The 24,264-nt window shown below is 38.4% G+C and overlaps 1 protein-coding gene across 8 annotated transcripts in view; it reads left to right on the top strand.

Annotated features, from left to right (window-relative positions):
• Positions 1-24,264, top strand: part of Ankib1 (ankyrin repeat and IBR domain containing 1) — a 157,441-nt gene that overhangs the window by 103,777 nt on the left and 29,400 nt on the right. For all 8 annotated transcript variants that reach the window (XM_057765633.1, XM_057765599.1, XM_057765625.1 and 5 more), the window contains 4 exons: positions 847-935; positions 4,501-4,645; positions 5,583-5,749; positions 18,579-18,667. In XM_057765633.1, coding sequence (XP_057621616.1) covers positions 847-935; positions 4,501-4,645; positions 5,583-5,749; positions 18,579-18,667 — 490 coding nt within the window. The remainder of the gene's footprint in view (positions 1-846; positions 936-4,500; positions 4,646-5,582; positions 5,750-18,578; positions 18,668-24,264) is intronic.

Genomic DNA, 24,264 nt, shown 5'->3' with positions numbered 1-24,264 from the left:
TTCTGCCATAATTTTTAAAAGAATTTGCTGAATGCTGGTTTTTTAAAAGCATTTACAGAATATTTGTATGTTGGTGTGCTCATTGCAGCAGAGCTGAGCTGCACTTAGGAAGTGCCCCTGTGAGATCAGCTGCAGGTGACTGGTGTGCTGTGGAGCAGATGTGCTGCGTGGTTTAGGAAAGTAAAATGCTATTCTATAGTTCACATTTTAACATTATCTTTGTTTCTCGTAAGTCATGTTAAAAGGTAACATAGTTGTGTTAGACTTCCTTGCACAAAAACTTTACTTTGCTATTTATTTGAGGGGGCAGGGGAAGGTAGGAGGTGCTAACTCTTGATCCCAGCTGCTCAACCCTGTTGGGCAGGCACTATACCACTAAGCCACATTCCCCAACCCATTTGCCACTCTTAAAATCCTGAATTTCTATTTTCAAAGTTCAAAGTTCCTGTTTCTGTGCATTTTCCAGTAAGCATAGAGTGAATGCCACACACTGAAGTGGTTGTTGTATGGTGCACCTGTGATCTTGACCTGAGTGGATGCTAATGGTTTGTTTCTTGTGTTTCCCTCTCCTGATGCACAGTGCTGATTAATAGGTAAACTAAGCTTGGTGTTTGTATTAAGACATTAAATTCTATAGCAAATATTTTTTTAAAAGAAAGGCAGTCTTGATATTTATTCTTCGGTCTAAGCTAGGTACTCTTAACAGACTTTGTAGCTTGAAACATTTTGTTTTTAAGATTTATAATTACTGCAATAATTTTTGTCATTAAACTATTGAACAAAATGAATGTATTGCTTCTCTTCAGAGTATGACCTTGCTAAGTCACTTTTCTTGTGCATCTCCAGTGTGACATTTGTATGTGCAGTATTTCTGTATTTGAAGATCCAGTGGATATGCCTTGTGGACATGATTTTTGTAGAGGATGTTGGGAGTCGTGAGTATATGAACAGCTTATTCATCTCTTACTACATGCTAACACCTTTGGTTTGGTAGTGAAATTATTTGCTTTCATTGTTTAATGGTATAGATCATTTATATTGGTTTCTGAGTTACACTGAAATGTACTATGCTTTATTACAAAGAATATTTTTGTTTTTCCTCTTTGACATCAAAGAAAGTATATCTAAACAATTGTATTAGTATTTTTATTTATATTACATATAATATAAATTTCAGATCTAATGTAAATATCAAGAATCAGTTTCCATCTTCAATCCCAAGCATTGTGGTCTCTGAATTTTTTAAAGCAAGTAGATAGCCTCGAAAATCCGTAAGAATGCAGATATTTTAAATTATTTTTTTGTTATTCTGAACTCAAATGCCTATGCTAGAGATTGGGTGTGTATTATACTGGAAATTTTATTTTGCTTCTCATATTTTCCTCTCATTCCCTCTTTATTTAGATTTATACATTCTCATTATGTGTTGACTTTATAGTTGCACGTTTTGAAAGTGCTTCTAAAACAAATGCAGTACAGTATCTTACTGTCTCTGGAGATTCACAAAACTTTAGTTGATGATTGAAGCAAAATATGTCATAAGTATCTAAGAATACTTTTTTCATACTTTTTCATGGAATATTGGGTACCAGTATAGGCCTCTGGGGAGCATTACATGAGTGAGAAAGCAAAGGCTTGGCAGGTTTCCTGTCTGGTTTTTTTGTCTTTTGGTTTTTTTTTTTTTATTCTTTGTTTTACAATTTTGCTGTGGTGCAGTTGACATATATCAGTCTGTACATTTAAACTAAATAGTTCATAAACCAAGACATACATGTATACTATTAAACAACCACCATAATCAAGATAATGAATATCTCTGTTAGCTCCTCAAATTTACTCATTGGATTAGAGAGAGAGCTTAGTGAGTAAAGTGGTTGCGCAGGCATAGGAAACCAAGTTCAATCCCAGGAACACACAGGAAGGTCAGACATAGTAGCATACACTTACAGTTCCAGTGCTAGAGAGGTAGAGAAGTCTGAACCCGGGGTGGGGCTCCGTGGCCAGCCTATCTAGCCTCATTTTTAAAAACTAGCACTCTAATTCCATGACTTTGGGAGACCATCTCAAAGAAGGTGGATAATAGTGTTTTTAGGATAACAATGGAGGTCATCTGGCCTACACACACACACACAGACACATGTACACACACTCCTACACTTGTATACATATGTGCATTAAAACCTTACTGTTTTCCTGGACACTCTCCTGCACACACCTTTCTGCCTCTCTCTTCCCCCACCCACAAATAGATATAAAGCCTCCTGATCTGTATACTGGTTTCATTTGTGGTCCTTTTAGGTGTTCTGCAAGACTTCATTTGGAGGAAACAAACTGTTTATCAAAGAGTCAAAATAAATAAGTGTACCTGGTTTTGTTTTTGATGTAAATGTAGAGTGGACTTTTTAGCCCAGTAGGATCAAGTCAGTATAGCTGGCACAAATAAGCTAATTAACAGAGTCAAAACTCACAGACTAAATCAATCTTTGAGTCAATTCTAGAGCAGAAAATCTTTTCCATGTATGCAGTTTTGAAGTATTAACTGTACTGTTTTGAGGAAGTATTACCTGGGTTTTATATCTTGTCATTGTTGAACTTGGTTTTTATGTGAAAATTGACCTTGCCTGGGAATTACTTTAATTTTTTGACCTTCATTGACCTTCCTCACATAACTAGTATCATAGAAATTAATTCCCATTCTTATCAAAGACTACTCAGAAAAAGGTTTTAGTAAGATTTAATTCTTTGTTACCGTTTTCATTGCTGCTGTATGGCTATCTAGCATTCTCCATCTAACCCAGGACAGCTCTTGTCAAATCAGACACCAGTAAAACAAATTGGGTGGTTGGCGTTAAAAAAAAAAAAAATCTTTAAATTTTAATAGGAGTCTAGCCAGAGAGACGACAGCTTAGCAAGTAATGACATTGAACTCTAAGCCTGATGGCCTGAGTTTAATTCCCCAAACCCACATTCTGGAAGGAGAGGAATGACTTCTGCATGTTGTCTTCTAGTCTCTATGTGCACACTGTATGTAGTATGTGTACCACACACAAATAATAAATACACAAATAAAACATTCTGTCAGCAACACATAGAAAAATAAAACTTGGTTTTAATGAAGAATAGTGTGAGCTTAGAACTTCCCATCTACTTTACTTTCCCCATCTCTTCATTGTCATTACGGCCAGATGCTTTGCAGATCTGCACCAAGGACTAAAAGACACCTCACAGATACATTCTCACAAATAGTGAGGCTTAGGCCTCATGGGTAATGCGGTCTACGTCTTCCTTGATTGTTTCTTCCTAAAGTGCAGTGAAATTGATAGATAGTACTAATGGAAGAAGATCATAGAAAATCAAAAACTGTTGATCATAAGAGCCAGTCGGTCATAATATACTTGCCTATTCTCATTTTGTTTTCTCTAGAGTTGTTAAATATAGTATAATCCACAGCTAGGAATGTATCCAAGTTGGTAGAATGCTTCGTTAACATGTGAGTTTCAACCTTAGTATAAACCTGGCCTGCTGGCACATGTCTGCAGTCTCAACAGTACATGGGCGTAGAGGCAAGAGCACATTCTCAGTTATGTCCTAGGGTACATAAGAGCTTGTCTGAAAAAAATTTAATTCCATTAAAATCCAGACATAATAAGTGTGTTTCTTACTTGTATATACATACTAAATAATAGTTATAACACCTTCAGAAACATACGGATTCTTTTTGCATATATTTTACTATCTAATCTGTGTTGGCAGTTCTGAAAAGTACATATTAGTATGCTCATTAAAATATGGCAAAAATAAGGCTTTTATCATTAAAATAAATTGCTAAAGACTAAAATTTTTCTAGCTCAAAACTTTTTCTGAGTTGATTCAACTATTTTGCAATACGAGTTTTTCTTACTACCTCATTAGTGTACATAGAAAATAACACAGAATTCATTTTAATACTCATCTAAAGAAATATAAAGGCCGGGCGGTGGTGGCGCACGCCTTTAATCCCAGCACTCGGGAGGCAGAGGCAGGCGGATCTCTGTGAGTTCGAGACCAGCCTGGTCTACAAGAGCTAGTTCCAGGACAGGCTCCAAAAACACAGAGAAACCCTGTCTCGAAAAAACAAAAACAAAAAAAAAAAAAAAAAAAAAAAAAGAAATATAAAGAAAAAAGTTTTCTTTTAAAAAGTATGCTGTATATTCTATTGCTCCTACAAAATACTTGATTTATCTCTTGTTAATTTCCCATTTATTTAAAGGGAAAGAATATTGAGTATTTAATATAACCTTTCTAGATCACTCGGGTCTGAGTTTTTTTTATGTGAAGAAATGTTTCAGATTTTTGAAAGTACAAAGTTATATCATACTGGAGAAGAAACACGGGTTTTGGTGCATGCTCTTGGTGTTATTTTAACAACACTGTCATAGAAAATTCATCAAAACGAAAGTCTTAGGACATACAAATAACTTACATCCTCTCCCTTTTTTCTGTCAATTGATATTTTAACAGGTTTTTAAATCTGAAAATTCAAGAAGGTGAAGCCCATAACATTTTCTGCCCTGCATATGAATGCTTTCAACTTGTGCCTGTAGATATTATAGAAAGCGTAGTTTCTAAGGAGATGGACAAACGCTACCTACAGTTTGATATTAAGGTATGGTACCGGCTTATTAAGCCTGTGTTTTATTTTTATAAACAAAATAGTGCTATTTTCCAGAAAAAATGCATATGTGAATGGTAATATTATTAAAACTTTGAACCAAAGCAGCATTTTATAAGTATAAAAGGAAAAATGAAAGTTAACACCCCACAAAAAAGCTATTGATATTCTTTACTAATTTTCTTGTCCCTTTTTTATAACTAATTGTTGAAAATAGCATTCATTTATAGCTACTCTTCCCAAACAATAGTTTATACTCCTGAGAGGAATATTTTTTAAAAAATTTTAACTTGAAAATAATTTTTATTCCAAATAATAGTTTAATACATAAATTAAAATTTTTGCTTTTTTTCCTATTCTTTTTTCATTTAAGAATTAAACATAAAAATTATTCTTTTTGTGTATATAACTTAAAACTTTTATTTTAATTATTTTGTATGATTTTTCTTACTCTAAATACTATTATGTAATCTTAAAAACATTAGGCCCTACCTCTTCAATGTAGAAAGTATTATAATACTGATTTTTATGTATTTATCAAAATGACATTTAGAAATTTAGTATTAAAATATAACATAGTTATACACAAGTTTCTGCTTACATTTAATCAAAAAGTGGCTTAATATGAACCAAATCGTTCCTATGTTAGACACCTTTTTGCAGATAATTGCATTTTTACTTTGTTATCATTTACCTACCTTTTAGATTAAAGAAAAACCGTTTTTAAAAACCATTCTATTACTAAGGTAAATGCCATATTTTTGCTTTTGAAGTATTTCTAGTTCTGGTTTTAGTATTTTTTAAAGCTAAACTCCTGTGTTTGATTTCATTCTTTTGTTTGCTTTTAATCACTGTGGAGATGCATTCTGTTTTAAAATTTGCAGCTGAAATAGTTTCTTTTGTTTTTCTAATTATTATGGTTTTTAAACAGGCCTTTGTTGAAAATAATCCTGCCATTAAATGGTGTCCAACTGCAGGCTGTGAAAGAGCAGTCAGACTGACGAAGCAGGGGTCAAATCCCTCTGGGTCTGACACACTCAGCTTCCCCTTGCTAAGAGCCCCTGCTGTGGACTGCGGAAAAGGACACCTCTTCTGCTGGTTAGTATAAGACAAGCCAGAGCCACCACACTGCACCCTGTGCTCACAGTTTGTAAAGATTTGGAACTTTGAATCTGGTGTTTAAGTTGCCGTATACTTGATACTATTCTTAGTAATTTAGGAATGTGTAATAAACAGTTCATAACTATCGTGGGCTTGATATCTGCACCATGCCAACTCTTTTAAGTGTGATTATATATTTTAGTTGAATCATTCTCCCAATGCTCTGAATTAAATACTGTTTTATTCACGTAAGGAAGCTCAGTCATGGAGACATTTCTTAATGTTGTACAGCTAGGAAATGACAGAAATGAAAGTGGAGACCCCTGTTGATTCCAGAGCCCATTACTTCACCCATAACAACAAAAGTGGTGGTCATAGATTAGGAAATTTTCAAAGCTTCATGTCTTCATTAAACTATAAGCCTTTGGCAGCCATTCTAAGCCAGGGGTGTTTAGGGTTTGCAGTCTTTTCCAGATTTCCATCCTGGACTTAAAACATGCATGTTTTTTAGAGAGGCTCTCCCAAAATGAATTCTCAGGTAACTGTAAAGCATGATTCTAGTTAAGAATTTAAGACTAGCCGGGCATGATGGTGCATACTTTAATCCCAGCATCGGGAGGCAGAGGCAGGTGAGTCTGTGTGAGTTGGAGGCCAGCGTAGTCTGAAAAAGTGACAGCCAAAGATCCACAGAGAAACCCTGTCTAGTGAAACCAAAACCAACACCAGCAGAATAAACACCCAAACAAACGAAAGAAAAAAACTTATGACAACACATAGCTTCTATTTTACTTAGCTTCTAGTGATGTTGGTTGTTTTTACTTTCTACTCTTTTTTGGCTCTTTTGTGGGCCTATCACCCAGTTACCAAGTAATCACACACAGAGACTCTCTTATGAATGCCCTGCCTTATCTTGGCTTATTTCTAGCCATCTTTTCTTAATTTAAATTATTCCATCTACCTTTTGCCTTCTGGGCTTTTACATTTCTCTATTTATTACCTTTATTTCTTACTCCCTGGCTTGCTGTGTAGCTTGGTGCTGGCTCCTGGAGTCCTCCTCCTTTTCCTGCTCCTCATCTTTCTCCCAGATTTCTCCTCTTATTTATTTTCTTGGCCTGCCAGCCCCACCTATCCTTTCTCTTCTTGCCTTGCTATTGGCCATTCACCTCTTTATTAGACCAATCAGGTGTTTTAGACAGGCAAAGTAATACAGCTTCACAGAGTTAAACAAATTTACATAAAAGAATGCAGGACATCTTTGCATCATTAAACAAGTATTCGACAACATAAACAAATATAACACATCTAAAAATAATATTCTAAACATAATATTCTAATGCCTCCTAAGTACTGAGTAAGGTTGAACTCAATATTGCTCAATTAATATTGCAAAGACTATGTAACTATGTAACTCTGCACACTCATTCAGTTTTATTAGTAATTAGCATTCTCATTTATTTCAGGTAGATTCAATTAATAATTTTATTTAGTTAGATGATCCAAATAAGAATTCTGCCTTTTGTCTATTTCCAGAATTAATCACATTTTAAAATTTATTTACTAGTGAGTATGTATTATGTATGTGTATGGATACATGAGTGTCCTAGTGAACATATGAAGTCAGAGGACAGTTCTTTTCTTGCACCATCTGAATTCCAGGGATCAAATTCAGATTGTCAGACTTGGTAGCAAGCACCTTCACCTACTGAACTTAAATACCCTTGACATTTTAAGATTAAAACTCCAGTTTTCAAGTCAGTCTAGTCATAGCACTGGCAATCGTAAAACGGCACAGTAATGGAGCTATCCCTATATTATCTTGTCTGTTTCCTGCCTTTTCTATAAAAATACCATGTTGGAGATCAGAGGCCATCTAATTACTATGTATACCTAGTTTTTTTTTTCTTTTTTTCTTTCTTTTTTCTTTTTTTATTAATTAATTAATTTAATTATTAAAGATTTCTGCCTCTTCCCTGCCACCACCTCCCATTCCCCCCCTCCCCCAATCAAGTCTTCCTCCCTCCTCAGCCCAAAGAGCAAGCAGGTTTCCCTGCCCTGTGGGAGGTCCAAGGACCACCCACCTCCATCCAGGTCTAGTAAGGTGAGCATCCAAACTACCTGGGCTCCCACAAAGCCATTACGTGCAATAGGATCAAGAACCCATTGCCATTGTTCTTCAGTTCTCAGTAGTCCTCATTGTCCGTTATGTTCAGCGAGACCGGTTTTGTCCCATGCTTTTTCAGACCCCGGCCAGCTGGCCTTGGTGAGTTCCCGATAGAACATCCCCATTGCCTCAGTGTGTGGGTGCACCCCTCGCGGTCCTGAGTTCCTTGCTCGTGCTCTCTCTCCTTCTGCTCCTCCTTTGGATCGTGAGACTTCAGTCCAGTGCTCCAATATTGGACTCTGTCTTCTTTCATCGCCTGATGAAGGTTAATATTCAGGAGGATGCTTATATGTTTTTCTTTGGGTTCACCTTCTTATTTAGCTTCTCTAGAATCACGAATTATAGTCTCAATGTCCTTTATTTATGGCTAGAAACCAAATATGAGTGAGTACATCCCATGTTCCTCTTTTTGGGTCTGGCTTAACTCACTCAGGATAGTGTTTTCTATTTCCGTCCATCTGTATGCAAAATTCAAGAAGTAATTGTTTTTTACTGCTGAGTAGTACTCTAATATGTATATATTCCATACTTTCTTCATCCATTCTTCCATTGAAGGGCATCTAGGTTGTTTCCAGGTTCTGGCTATTACAAACAATGCTGCTATGAACATAGTTGAGCATATACTTTTGTTGTATGTTAGGGCATCTCTTGGGTATATTCCCAATAGTGGTATTGCTGGGTCGAGAGATAGGTTGAACCCGACTTTCCTGAGAAACCGCCACACTGCTTTCCAAAGTGGTTGCACAAGTTTGCATTCCCACCAGCAATGGATGAGAGTGCCCCTTACTCCACAACCTCTCCAGCAGAGGCTATCATTGGTGTTTTTGATTTTAGCCATTCTGACAGGTGTAAGATGGTATCTTAATGTTGTCTTGATTTGCATTTCCCTGATTGCTAAGGAAGTTGAGCACGATCTTAAGTGTCTTTTGGCCATTTGAACTTCTTCTGTTGAAAAGTCTCTGTTCAGCTCAGTGCCCCATTTTATAATTGGATTGATTAACCTTTTACGGTCTAATTTCTTGAGTTCTTTATATATTTTGGATATCAGACCTTTGTCAGTTGCGGGGTTGGTGAAGATCTTCTCCCAGTCAGTGGGTTGCCTTTCTGTCTTAGTGACAGTGTCCTTTGCTTTACAGAAGCTTCTCAGTCTCAGGAGGTCCCATTTATTCAATGATGTGTTAGTGTTTGTGCTGCTGGGGTTATACGTAGGAAGTGTTCTCCTGTGCCATGTGTTGTAGAGTACTTCCCACTTTCTCTTCTATCAGGTTCAGTGTGTTTGGACTGATATTGAGGTCTTTAATCCATTTGGACTTGAGTTTTGTGCATGGTGATAGATATGGATCTATTTTCATTCTTCTACAGATTGACATCCAGTTTTGCCAGCACAATTTGTTGAAGATGCTCTCTTTTTTCCATTGTATACTTTTAGCTCCTTTATCGAAAATCAGGTGTTCATAGGTTTGTGGGCTAAAGTCAGGGTCTTCTATTCGATTCCATTGGTCGACTTCTCTGTTTTTATGCCAGTACCAATCTGTTTTCAATACTGTAGCTCTGTAATAGAGTTTGAAGTCAGGGATGGTAATGCCTCCAGAAGTTCCTTTATTGTATAAGATTGTTTTGGCTATCCTGGGTTTTTTGTTTTCCCATATAAAGTTGATTATTGTCCTCTCAAGATCTACGGATTAAAGTTAGAAGGCACAACAATGCTACCCCCAGAAAGCTGACAAACTCATGGAAACTGAACAGTCAACTACTGAACCACACCTGGGTCAAGGAAGAAATTAAGAAAGAAATTAAAGTCTTCCTTGAATTTAATGAAAACAAAGAGACAACATACTCAAACCTATGGGACACGATGAAAGCAGTGCTAAGAGGAAAGTTCATAGCACTAAGTGCCCACTTAAAGAAAACGGAGAAAGCATACATTGGGGACTTAACAGCACACCTGAAAACTCTAGAAAAAAAAGAAGCAGAAGCACCCAGGAGGAGTAGAAGACTGGAAATAATCAAACTGAGGGCAGAAATCAACAAAATAGAAACACAGAAACAGTCCAAAGAATCAATGAAACAAAAAGTTGGTTCTTGGAGAAAATCAACAAGATTGACAAACCCCTATCCAAACTAATTAAACGACAGAGAGAGAACACGCAAATAAATAAGATCAGAAATGAAAAGGGGGACATAACCACAGACACAGAGGAAATTCAGAGAATCATTAGATCTTACTACAAAAGCCTCTATGCCACAAAACTGGAAAATGCAAAAGAAATGGACACTTTTTTAGATAAGTACCATATACCAAACCTAAACCAAGACCAGGTGAATTATCTAAATAGACCTGTTAGTCGCGAAGAATTAGAAACAGTTATCAAAAATCTCCCTTCCAAAAAAAGCCCAGGACCAGATGGTTTCAATGCAGAATTCTACCAGAACTTCCAAGAAGAGCTTATACCTATACTCCTTAATGTATTTCACAATATAGAAACAGAAGAGTCATTGCCAAATTCCTTTTATGTATACCTAGTTTTAAAAATAAAATTTTATTGGAACACAATTGTGCCCTTCCATGCAAGTTTATTTATGTATTATCTGTGTCTGTTTTGCAGTTGTAACAGCAGAATTGAGTTCTTGCCATTGGTATACAGTTAGTTAAAATGGTTATTGTTTCATCTTTTACAAAAATAGTTTGCTTACTGGAGTTTGGGTATAGTAATTAAGAAAACAATGCCATTTTTCTACTTTTCTTCCATTTACTACTTTTCTGGCTAAATCAGACTGAACAAATTAACATACCAACAAAATTCTTAGCAATAAGTTCTGTTCACATGTATTAAAGGTAATTTTTCTAAACATTTAAAAGAAGAATTGCCTCTCTACGCTTTTACAATTTTTTATTATTTACCATGTTACTGACTCTACCTCACTAATACTAAAGATAAATGGAACTATAGCAAGAAAAATAACTTAATAAATGCAAATGAGCATTACTTTCTACAGAAAAATGGAATTTAGATGGGTATCAACCAACTTTACTGAGGACTATGGGTGTTAAATAATAAAAAAGATTTTTATTTTTTTCTTTTAAGTCACTATGATATCTCTTGAAAAAACCAAGCTCTTGTCCACAAAGGCACCCATCGTATCCTCCCTATGCTTCTAGAATGATACCATTTGTATACCATTCCTGGGAAAATTCAGAAAACTTATCATATAAATCATTTTATGAGCGCTTTGCTTCAATTGAGGAATCCTGGTTTTAAGATGCTAGGTTTTAAAGTGGAAACACTACAAAGAAGGAAAGCAAGTGCCTAGAAAACATTTAAATATAACATTTTCAGAGAGATAAAAGATTCTAAAGATAAAGTTTTGAAGGATAAAAAGTACCTCTGACTAGATTTACCCAAAGTTTTGTGATTTCCATGGTCTTGATTTTACTAGATTTCTCATTGTGCCATGTAGGTGGAACATTACTTCCTTCTATTCTGCATTCTCTTTATGCTCCATGTAATAAGCTTGTTTTGATCTAGAACAAATAGACTCTATTTTTTGAGGGTAGGTCATACTTTAAAACCACACACACACACTCACGCGCGCGCACACACACGCCTGTACGCATATACGTGCGTGCACACATACATAGTGTAATGGTAAATTTGCCCACCTTTGGAGAAATGTACCAGTTTACTCTTTCTGTTGACTAAAAATATCAGGCTAGTAATAATCAAGATCCACTGGAGATGGTTGTCCAGGCCCTCAGGCTCTGGTGTGAATTCTGTTCCAGTCTGGGATCTGTGAAAGACTATACATTGACTTTGGTCGCATTTGGTCATTTGTTCTCTCGCTTATGCAGAAGGACAACAGAGAACTTCATACATTGAAACATTTTCTGTACATAAGTCTGAGGGGAATTGACTTAAATGAAATGAGATTAGATTTTATGTAGAACAAACTCAAATTTTAAGTTAGTTTAATCTAGCTGCCTTTCAATTTTGATACTCATTCAACTATATGATTGCTACATAGTTTTCTGGACTTCCTATATTGCCTGTCCCGCACTCTGAGCATTAATATACAATCCTTTTTTTTCATTCTTTGTTTCTTGGTAATATAGGATAAATGTTTTGAACTTGTAATCAGAAATTCTGAGTCAAAATGACCACATCTGATGCTATTATATTGTTCCACCAAGTAACAAAATCTCTTGTGAAAGGAAATTGTACAAGAGAGAACTTTACAAAGTAAAGACTGTGACTGGCTTTGCCTCTTTCTTTTTCCCCAACAGTTATTAAACCATCTTCTGTGGTGTGTGTGCATTTATTCACTTGTACCCATCTCTGTGTGTACAGAGCTTGCCGACAATTTTTTCTGTTGCTCTCTACCTTTTTTTAAAACATGCATTTATTCTTTTTTTTTTTTAAGATTTATTTATTTATTATGTATACAAGATTCTGCCTCCATGTATGCCCGAATGTCAGAAGAGGGCGCCAGACCTCATTACAGATGGTTGTGAGCCACCATGTGGTTGCTGGGAATTGAACTCAGAACCTCTGGAAGAGCAGTCAGTGCTCTTAACCACTGAGCCATCTCTCCAGCCCGCATTTATTCTTATTTTATGTTTATGTGTATGTGCACTACATGTGTACCGTTTCTGGGGAGTTGAGAAGAATGTAATCAGGTCCCTCCTAATGTGGCTGCTGGGAACTGTACCCAGGTCCACTAAAGAACAGTAAGCACTCTTATCCACCAAACCATCTGCCCTGTCCTCTATGATGAGTTTTGAGACAGTATCTCTCACTGAACCAGGAGCTCACCTGTTTAGACTGCAAACCCATAATCCTCCTGTCTCCATCTTCCAGCATTGCTATTACAGTTGTGCATCTCCTCACCTGGCTTTTACATGGGTACTAGGGATCTGAATTTGTAAACAGAGGCAGAGCTTTCTTTTTGTCCCAACCACCCAGTCCCAAATAAACACACAGAAGCTTATATTAATTACAGAATGCTCAGCCAAAGCTCAGACTTATTACTAACTAGCTCTTACAATGTAAATTAACCCATTTGTATTAATCTGTACTTTGCCACATGGCTTTATCTGTCCTCTAGCATCTTGCTTCCCTGCAGCTGGTTCCTCTGTCTCTCTGACTCTATCCTGCTTCCTCTCTGTATTTTCAGTTTATCTTTCCCACCTCACCATAGGCCAAATCAGCTTTATTACCAACCAATGAGAGTAATATGTATTCAGAGTACGGAAGGATTATCCCACAGCATGAGTTCAGTTCCTCATGCTTTTGCAGCAAGCACTTTACCTATTGAACCTCAGAAAGTTTTCCAGTGATGACCAAAGAACAAAAACCACAAAATGTTTGAATCTAGAATGCTTTCTCCCCTTAACCTATTTAAATAGTTTTTGTTATTTGAAGTGAAATAAATCACCGCTAGGTGGTATCCACAAACTGGAAGGCAATGACTTTAACCAGTGACTGGTCCCCCTGTTTTCCATTTATAGCTTGCATATACTAGTGAGTAACTTCTCTGCCCTCTAATTAGCAGGGTCTGTCTTGCCTTAGACGAAACATTTAAAGATTCTTTGTCAGAAATATTTCTTGGCCACCAGCATCCATATCTACCAATCCAGAGCTAAGATTTAACATGGTATTCAAATCATCTTGCTCCAGAATGGCCTTAACTCAAATGACAGGTTTTTGCACTTGTACTGGGAACTCACTTGGAAGGTTCTCCTGTGAGTCAGTAGACAATTAAACCTACCTTAGAATAATTTCCTCAAGTTTACTGGAAAGGGCTGCAAGATGTAGCTGAGTGGTAGGTCACTTAACTACTATGCAGGAGGTTCCAGGTTCCACCCACAGTGCCAACAAAACAAAGAGAAGTGTCACTGGAAAGATACTGTAAATAATAATGTGGTGGGATTAACATTGTATAACAATGGATATTTGTTTACTGAAATTGCAGACACGTGCTATCATACCTAGGACCGTGAATGCTAATTACAGTAAAGAACAGTTAGGGCTCATCTTTCTCGCTGGAGACATCATAGTCAGAGAGACTATTTAAACATCCTCCAATTAAAATAAAGTTATCCTTTTGGGAGAATAAAATAATTACAATCAGTCCCCTGAGTTAGTAGCTCCACATATGGAAAGAATGGCTTTTCCTGATTGACAGTATCTGACTGTGAAAGTGCCCTGGTGACTAGTAGCATTTCCCAGGTCTTTACAATCTGGAAATAATGATGTGGTGTTCTTTATTCAGCAAATCTCAGTCATTGCTAAAATATTGTAAATACTCTTTACAGAACAGCATATTCAAACACTGCTTGAAAGTTCAATTTATTGAATTCCAGTAAAATTTATATTGATATTCTAAGAGTCTGCATTTGAGCCTTATTAACTCTGCCTCACAGTGTGGTTCAGTGATCAACAAGCAACCACTGTTACAGTGGTTCTCAACCTTCCTAATGCACAACCCATTAATACAATTTCAAGTACTCCTGTGTGAGCTTATCTCCATGTGGGCGGACCTGCCTGGAGACAGATAAAAGAGCAGTGTCTCAGTTCCTAAGACCATCAGAAATAATGTGTTTTCTGATGGCCTTTGGTGACCCCTGGGAAAGAATTGTTAGGAATTTAAGTTCAGTGGCTAGAGAGATGGCTGCTTGGGAAAGTGTTTGTTTGCTTCATAAGCATGAGAACCTATGTTCAGATACCCAACCCCAAATAAGAAGCCAAAAGAGGTGGTGTGCACCTGTAAACCAGCATTGGGCAAGCCAACAAAGGAGGATTCTGGGACTTGCTAGCCAGCTAGTCTTGCTTCAGTGAGAGATCCTGCCTCAAAAAAATGGGTGGGTGAGTGGGTGGATGGCCAGACAGATAATAGAGGAAGACATCCAGTGACCAGAGGTTGCCTTCAAGACTTAGAACTGTAACTAAAGCAAATAACTATCAAAGTGATGATTCTTAATTAAATCACTCACTATTTGTGATTACTAAGGTTGTATAATTACATATAAATGAAATTTCTTAGATCTTGATAGAATTTTTTTTAATCAAGAAGTTAAACTTTAAAGGAGTAGAAGATTTTTTTCTCACCCAGTTTGTATCCTACCAACAGTGGTGCACATCGACACATCTTCAAGAAAGGCCTTGTTTTGTTGATGTTAGCTTAGCCTCCAGGGGTGAAGACTCTGGGCACCCACATTTTTCTTCATAACCCTGGTAGATCAATTCCATTAATAATACTAGCCAAGGTCCTCCTCCATACCATGTTCTATGGACATCCTGAAATACAATTTCAATAGGCAACAGATAGCATTCACCAATTAAATCTTCCTTGTAAACTTAGGAGTCTGAGACAGAAGGGTAACAGGTTTAAAGTCAGACACTTACACAGCAAAACCACATCTCAGAAGTACAAAAAAATCAAAGAATTTAACTTCATGATATCAGCAGGACTACTTCTCAACCTAGATTATCAACCAGCTACTCTATCTAGTATCCTTTATTGTAATACTCGAGTCCAAACCTCTTTTCACAGATGAGTTAGTGCTCAAAAATAGCATTAAATAGCAGCCATGGTTCACTTTCTACTCCACAGTCCTTCCTGAAGCTTCTTAGAAGTGTCTCCTTTACACCCACTCTCAGTGTCCATGGGAGCTGTCAAACTGTCATCACACTTTGAACACATCACTGATTGGGCTGTCACCTGCAGCAAGAGCAAACCTGTGTCCTGCGAGACTGGGAAGGAAGGCCTTCTGCTGCTATCTAATGCCACACAGTTATAGAGAGCCATGCACACCAATAAGCAGTTACGGCCTTTTGAAGAAGTGTTGATTGGCTTTTTAGATTCTGTTTTACAGCATTGGGTTTTTCCTCCATAATTTTCTTTTTCCTCTCAAAATATATTTTTACAGCAGGACCAATATACTATTATTGATTCTTCTAGGAAAAGATAGTGAATATGCTATTTAGTCTCCAGGGGTGGGTGAAAAAAACTTAATGGAACTAATTTATATTTATTGATTTCACTCATCTCTTATAGTTTCTGAAGATGTATAACTTTTTTCATCCTAGGATTTTGTTTTCTGCTTTCTTGAAATATAATTAACAAGTAGGCTTTAAAAATAATGAGTGCTGCCGGGCGGTGGTGGCGCACGCCTTTAATCCCAGCACTCGGGAGGCAGAGGCAGGCGGATCTCCGTGAGTTCAAGACCAGCCTGGTCTACAAGAGCTAGTTCCAGGACAGGCTCCAAAACCACAGAGAAACCCTGTCTTGAAAAACCAAAAAAAAAAAAATAAACTAATAATAACAATAATAATAATAATGAGTGCCAAGAAATGTACCTTCTGCATTCCGACATGAATTCTCAGGCACCAGATAGGAGCACTGCTTCTCTCTGGCAATAGCATGTACTCCTTACTTCTGTATGCTGGTCCAGGTGTGTAATGAAAGTTTACAGTGATCACAGATCTGAGTCTGCACTTCACAGCATATAGCACGTGCACTAGTGTTTTTAAACAACCTAGCGGTTTTGAGTAGCTTTTAAGTTGCTATTAAGTGTTGAAGGGGCGTGGGCGATTGATAAATAACCAGACCAGCTCAGTATAAAAGATTTAGTTTTTAATAATTGAGGAAAAAGGGAAAACTTACACGACCAAAGATCCCACGAACACCAGGAGCACAGGGAACCAAAAGCGGAAGAGCAAGGGCATAAGGATGTTTTTATTGCTTTTGCGTGGCCCCAGGGGAACACACCTTAAGCAGCATGTGATTGGCTGAAGTCCCCCATCAAAGTGTGACTCCCACCTCTTACCGTCCTCATGATCCCCAGAGAACCTGTGACTGTGGAAGAGCCCTTCTCCCACGTTCTTTCCCCAACAGCCATTGACAAAATCATTGTTTTGTCTTCTTTGTCTGTAAATTAGCCTACTCTACTTTTAATAGTAGTGAAATCATGCAGTTTTTATCCTTTTGTATTTTGCTTATTTCCTTTAGCAAAATGAAGTTCACGTGTTTGAGCCCCTGGTCCCAAGCTGATGCACTGTTTTGGGGCCTTATGGAGCCTCTGAGACATGGGGGCCTAAGCCTGAGGAAGTGGGTTGCTGGCTGTGTCACAGGTGGGACCCAAGCCCCATGCCTTCTCTACCGTGATGATGAATTCCCTACTTAAGCTCAGAGTAAACCTGCCTCTCCCTAAGATACTTCTGTCATGCTGTTACTTTGTCACCGAAAAGAAACACATCATAATACAATACCTGAGCATGAGATTTCTGAGTTAGACAGTAGTAGTTCTGTTTCACGTGGTAGAAAACCACTAAGCTGTTGCCCAGACACCTTCATCATTAGCATTTGTATCAGTAGTGCCCAAGAGCTCCAGTTTTTTAAATCCTCACCAACAGTTGTTATTTCTAGTTTTCAATAATAATTATGCTAATGAGTATGAAGTAAAATCATTATCAGTATATTTTAAGTATAGTGAAATATTACCTCTTAGTTTGTAAGGCATTATCTAAGCCAACTGGTATGTCTTAATAAACTTAACCTTTACAAATAAGATTTTTATTTAAGAAGGTAGTAGCAGTGGTGTTAATATGTCCAGCCTTTGGAGTTTCTTTCCCTAATGACACTTTCTAGAACACGATATTACACCATGTTCAAACAAAATGAGTGATAAAGGGTTTAGACTTTTTCTTAATATTTGAACTCTAATATATTCATAGAATGAATGTGTAGTTGAGTTACAAATGAATGATTGATATTTTCAGGGTTTTTTTTTTTAATTTTTTGAGACAGGGTTTCTCTGTAGCTTTCTGGTTCCTGTCCTGGAACTAGCTCTTGTAGACCAGGCTGGCCTCGAACTCACAGAGATCCGCCTGTCTCTGCCTCCTGAGTGCTGGGATTAAAGGCGTGCGCCACCACCGCCCGGCTGATATTTTCAGTTATTTATATCTAATTTCAAAAATCCTTGTAAAAGTAACTTTTGGTTGCTTGCACTGGCAGTTACCAGAGATTTTGGAGGTAAACGTAACTGTTCAAATATGATTTTCCAGTGCTGGGGAAATGGCTGTGTGGGTTAAGTACTTGCTGTGCAAACATAAGGACCTGAGTTTGGATCCCTAACCCCCACATAAAAGCAGGTGTCTATAACCCCAGCGCTGGGGGCGGGGTCTGCAGTGAGTGGACACAGGTAGATGAAACTAGAAGAGCTCCTTACACAGAGCTCCTCAGACTCTACAGTGGAGGAGGAGTGTTCGTGATGGAGCTGAGCTCCTCAGACTCTACAGTGGAGGAGGGTGTTCGTGATGGAGCTGCCAGGTCTCTGGGCCTGCTCTAATGGGTCTCGTGGCAGTGCTGCTAACGAAGATCATACCTGAGTAACAGTAATCAAAAGTGGTTAATAGCTCTGTTATGGCTCCTACAGCTGCAAACTAAGTTGTACTTTAAAGTGTGTAACCATGCTGTGTTCAAAGACTGAACTGCAGTCATCCGCTTTGGAATCCCATTTTCAAAGCCATTTTTGAAATGTGTCATATCTCATTTATGCCTTAGTTTTTTCTATTTTAAAATTGGATTAATATTTGCCATCCACGTATTTGATTCCAGATAGTGATGAGGACTATTTTTCAATGACTTTCCTGTTTTGTTTTTTAGGGAGTGCCTTGGTGAAGCACATGAGCCTTGTGACTGCCAAACATGGAAAAATTGGCTACAAAAAATTACTGAAATGAAGCCAGAGGAACGTAAGTGGAACTTTGCATAGCTGCACTACATATTTCCTATGGGCATTCAAAAGATAATGTCATATTTCTCATAATCTTTATTTAAGAGAAATTTTCAAACTTGCTAATGCCAGGCCCCATGTTCAGCATGGCCTCTCTCACGTAGATCCTTTTGGAGATGAGTTTATACCGGGAAGAATCACAGGCAGATCTTTGATTGTAACAAGAAATTTTAACCTAAGGTGCAAGTGAGGGTCATATTTAACCTTCTCACCAAGCCCTTTTCATTCTTTAGTGGGCCACCTTGTTTTTTCTGTACTCACAAGATAAGCGTTATGGTCTGTGGTAAGAAAAACACTTATTTCCCTAAAACTTCCAGTAAAATATTAATTTCTTGGTACTATGCAGTTCTGTACATTTATTTAAACACTGAGACTTTTTTATAATTGAAAATAGATTCCTCTCTCATACAATATATTCTGACTTCCACTTCCCCCAGCTCTCCTTTCCCCTGGATCCACTCCCCGTCCATTTCCCTTCAGAAAGGACCAGGCCTCCAAGAGACAAACACAACAAAATAAGATACAAAGCAAAAGCCCTCATATCAAGCAGGACAAGACAACCTAATAGGTGTGGGTGAGGGTGGGGGGGAATCTCAAGAACAGACAAAAGATTCAGAGGTACATCTGTTCCCACTGTTAGGAGTTCTACAGAAACACCAGAGGTCCTGATGCAGACCCATGCCGGCCCCATGCCTTCTGCTTCCGTCTGAATGAGCCCTTCTGCCTTAGTTAGGGTTTCTGTTGCTATGACAAAACACCATGACCAAAAAGTAAATTGGAAGGAAGGGTTGGTTTGTTTGGCTTACACTTCAGCATTGTAGTTTATCATTGAAGGAAGTCAGAACAGGAACTCAAGCAGAGCTGGAACCTGGAGGCAAGAGCTGATGCAGAGTCCATGGAGGGGGGGCTGCCTACTGGCTTGCTTTCCCTAGCTTGCTCAGTCTGCTTTCTTTTTTTTTATTATTATTAAAAATTTCTGCCTCCTCCCCGCCTCCCTCCCCCCACTCCCCTCCCTCTCCAGTCCAAGAGCAGTCAGGGTTCCCTGCCCTGTGGGAAGTCCAAGGTCCTCGCCCCTCCATCCAGGTCTAGGAAGGTGAACATCCAAACAGGCTAGGCTCCCACAAAGCCAGTTCATGCAATAGGATCAAAACCCAGTGCCATTGTCCTTGGCTTCTCAGCAGCCCTCATTGTCCGCCATGTTCAGAGAGTCCGGTTTTATCCCATACTTTTTCAGTCCCAGTCTAGCTGGGCTTGGTGAGCTCCTGTTAGATCAGCCCCACTGTCTGAGTGGGTGGGTGCACCCCTCGCGGTCCTGACTTCCTTGCTCATGTTCTCTCCTGCTCCTCATTTGGACCTTGGGAGCTCAGTCCAGTGCTCCAGTGTGGGTCTCTGTCTCTATCTCCATCCATTGCCAGATGAAGGTTCTATGCTGATATGCAAGATATTCATTAGTATGGCTATAGGATCGGGCCATTTCAGGCTCTCTCTCCTCAGCTGCCCAAGGACCTAGCTGGGGACATCTCTCTGGACCCCTGGGAACCCCTCTAGAGTCAAGAGGAAAGCTCAGTCTGCTTTCTTATAGAACCCAGGATCACCAGCCCAGGGATAGCACCACCCACCATGAACTGGGCTCTCCCCCATTTTTCACTAATTAAGAAAATACCTTACAGCTGGATCTCATGGAGGCATTTCCTCAGCTGAGATTCATTCGTCTTTGATGACTTTAGCTTGTGTGAAATTGACACACAAAATGAGCCAGAACACCTGCTTAGTTGATTCAGATTCTAAAACTTCTATAAATACATTATCTCTGCTCCATTGTGGAAAGGATATGAAGTGATGTTAGTAATCCCATTTTGCCGATGAGATGACTCCTGGATTGAGTGACATAAGGCATATATCGAGTGACAGAATAGATTTGAATTTCTGAAGGATTCCTTTTTACATTTTTCCTAATAGTAATTCCCATATTTAACAAATAAATATATTTTCTTTGTAATAATTTCCATTTTCTAAAGTATTTGACAACAACTATTTCCTATTAAAGTAATGTAAATAAAGATTTAGTGAGAGTCTTATGTGTTTTAGATAATGGAGCTAGTAAGAATTCACGTGGTGAATCTATACTTCAGAACAAACACATAATAAGCATGGCATCAGCCTTTAGGGAAGGCAGGGACTGGGAGAAACTGTCAGATTATTATATGTCATATGCTAGCATACAGTTAAGGAAATGTGAGAAGAGCTAGCTGGAGCTGAGTTGAAGGGAGAAAGGGTTCTTCAGGCTCTCGTGAAGGCAAGAGACTGTAAACTGGCCTCGGGCTTTATTTAGAGGCTAAGGTGCTTGTGTCAGAAGCGTCACTTGCAGAGAGGCTGGAGCTATGAGACCTTTGGCCTTACGGAAGGGAGTCTTCCATTGCCCGAGGGCTAGTCCTCAGTATTGTAGATCCCTGAGGTTCATGTTGTCTGCTGAAACTCGTAATAGAATAAGCCATGGAGTACAATATTTATGCAGGGACATGGTGTTTATCAAACCTATCTTTATCAGAATAGCTGGTAACAGTAGGGCTAGCTTAAAGGATGGAGAGACCAGTGATTGAGAAGTTGAGGGTTTTAATTTGTGTCATAAGATAGACCTTTATACCTTCAGTCAGAGTTAGCAAGTTCAGATAAAGATGTTGCTTTCTAGGAAAAAGAACGGCCCTTGATGTAGGCATGTTGAATGTGTGGTACTTGCAGGATAAATGGTTGGAGATGTTCAGTGGAATTCTAGAAGTATTTGCCTCGTGCTCAGTAGAAATGCTAGGAAAAGTTAGTAATTTGTTCATTTTAAGTGGTGTCTTCCTCATTTAAGTACTGTTTGTGTTGAATATAAAATTTAGATACTATCCATGCTCTTAACACTTAGGTTTTCAATATTATAAGTGTCACAGATATTGTAAGAGGATATTATTTCTGTGATGAACTATGGGGAAAGGGGAGCATGGAGGCAGTAATCTCGGGAGAAGGGTAACAAATTTGATGCACATTTGAAACCTCATCAGTGCTCTTCTTGTGGACCAAAATAGGAAGCACACTCACGGGCAGGGTAAAGTCGCTTTGTGAAGCAGCATGGCGTACTGAGGGCCTGAAATTCAGTCCTTAATGCAGGGTGCTGTGGTGAGTAATGGAGCTGTGCAGGCAGTAGTTCAGTTCGGGTGGACGTAAATAGACACAGGAGTTTAAAGAAAATGCAGTGTCATTGTTTTAAATCTAGCATGTTTCCTAGTTGCTTGAAGATTGCTATGCTACCAGATGTAATTAGTCTAGCATACTTTTTTATTCTAAAACAGAATATGGCCTAAGTATGTGGTTTGATATGCAAAGCAAGTATTTGGAGAAATATTTTTAGAGGATATATATTAATTATTTTCTATTGCTGTGATAAAGCACCATGAGCAAGCAAGAGAAGGAGGAAGGTTTGTTTTTTTGTTTTTTTTTTTTTTTTTTGTGCTTAGGGTTCCAGAGAAAGAAGTGTCCATGATGGCAGCTAGAGCCACAAGCTCAAAGTTTGCATCTTGTCAACTAGCGTGAAGTAAAGAGAATGAACTGGAGTAGGACAAAGCCTTAAGCACTCAAAGCCTGCCCCCAGTGACATCTTCCTCCATCAAGGCTATATCAGCTAAGCCTCCCAAACAACGCCTCAAATACGGAACATTTCTCATTGAATCCACCACAGGAAACTGGCAGGGAATGTTTGCATGTTCCTTGTGTAATAGAATTTGGGGGCTGCAGTGTTTTTAGTCATCACCCATACTTTCCTGACTTTTGAGTCACCTATGTTCCTATAAGTGATTCCCCAGTAAACACATTGGCTCACCAAACTACCTGGATGGGATAGTATTGTGACTGTGGTCTGACATTGTCTTCTCTGTTGAATTCAACTAGACTCCCTCCCAGGAAGTATGATGCAAACCATTGTCTAAGCAACTCATTTGGCTTTATAAATCATAGAGTTTGACCAGTACCACTTGTTGAAGATGCTGTCTTTTTTCCCATTATGTATTTCTGCCTTCTTTGTCACAATCAGGTATCCATAGGTATGTGAATTTATGTCTAGGTCTTCAATTTGCTTCCACTGATCAGTGTTTATGTTTTTGTGCTAATATCATGATGTTTTTATTACTATAGCTCTGTAGTATAATTTGAGATTGGGAATGGTGAAACCTCCAGCAGTCCTTTTATTATTTGGGATTGTTGTAGCTACCCTGGATTTTTTGTATTTCTATATGAAGAAGAAAAATTGTTATTTCATGATATATGAAGAATTGTGCTGGAGTTTTGTTGGGAGTTGCATTGAATTTGTAGATTTTTAGGTAGGTTGGTCATTTTTATTATGCTAATCCTACCAATCCATGAATATGGGAGAGCTTTCCATCTTCTGATACTTTCTTCAGTTTCTTTCTTCAGCGTCTTACAACTCTCCCACTTTCTTAGTCAGGGTTACTATAGGGTTCATAGTTAGAATTACTTGTATCACATTTCCAGGGACCCAAATGGGCACCTATGGCAGGCCAGAGAAACAAATCCACCCAATCTAGCTTAGTGATCCAGTGGCTTTTTTGGGACTACTGGTAGCATGGTGGGCTCAAAGGCAGCTGTGTCTTGAGGAGATTGACCTCAGTTTGTGATGACATAAAGCTGTGTTCCTGGAGTTCCTGCTTGACAACAGCTAGGCTGGTTGGAGTGTCTTTTCTCTGCAGTAGTTGTGACTTCGGATATAACCTTGGGGACAGGGCCATGTGAATCTTGTAACTTTCAGGAGTTCCCTGAGACTTATGAATATCATCTTTTTCCTGAATTGCCCTCTTCCAGAGGCAGTGTTTCAGTTAGGACAGCACAACACTGTCCCTCACCATTTTAGAACTGGCCCACAGATAGTTTCTACTCTGGAGGGAGGGTAAGAGTCCTCACTGGCAAGATGAGGTTAGTGTTGGACCTAGGAAAGACTATCCTTGTACATAATAGGGATCCTATGGGAAGAGGAGGAAAAAAGTGTAAGATTAGCAATGAGATGCGCGACATTTCTATTGGCCAGGGATAGATAGACTGCAACTTAACATTTTTTTCTTTGAATTGTCCAAATGAAATTTTGATTCAGAAAGATGGAAAGAATGTTAGAAAACAGGCTAGAAGAAAGAGTGTCCACCTATACTTCCCTACCGAAGAGGCACCAAACCAAGATCGCACTGAAAACCCCATTGCCAAGAGAAGCCTGGGAACCTACTTGTGTCACACCCCAGGGTTACTCTGTTTGCTTCGTACAACAAAAAATAACAGTCACAACCATTTTTAAGACAGTTTCTTACTAACTTATCCAGGCTGACATGAAACTGGTGCTCTTCCTGACTCTGCCTCCTAAATAGCTCAGATTCGGGCATATGCCACCCCACTCAGCTGTCATAAGCATTTTTTTTTTTTACCAAATTTTAAGTTTGTGAGTTTTTTTTCTCTTAAGCCCAGTTTTCTAGTCCTTGAGTGGTGAAATTCAAAAGAAGTGACACAATCAAATTAATC

Source organism: Chionomys nivalis, chromosome 1 (genome assembly GCF_950005125.1).
Source record: "Chionomys nivalis chromosome 1, mChiNiv1.1, whole genome shotgun sequence".
NCBI classification, from domain to species: domain Eukaryota; kingdom Metazoa; phylum Chordata; class Mammalia; order Rodentia; family Cricetidae; genus Chionomys; species Chionomys nivalis.
The sequence above is the reverse complement of the archived record's forward strand: the minus strand, read 5'-3'. Positions and strand labels throughout refer to the sequence as shown.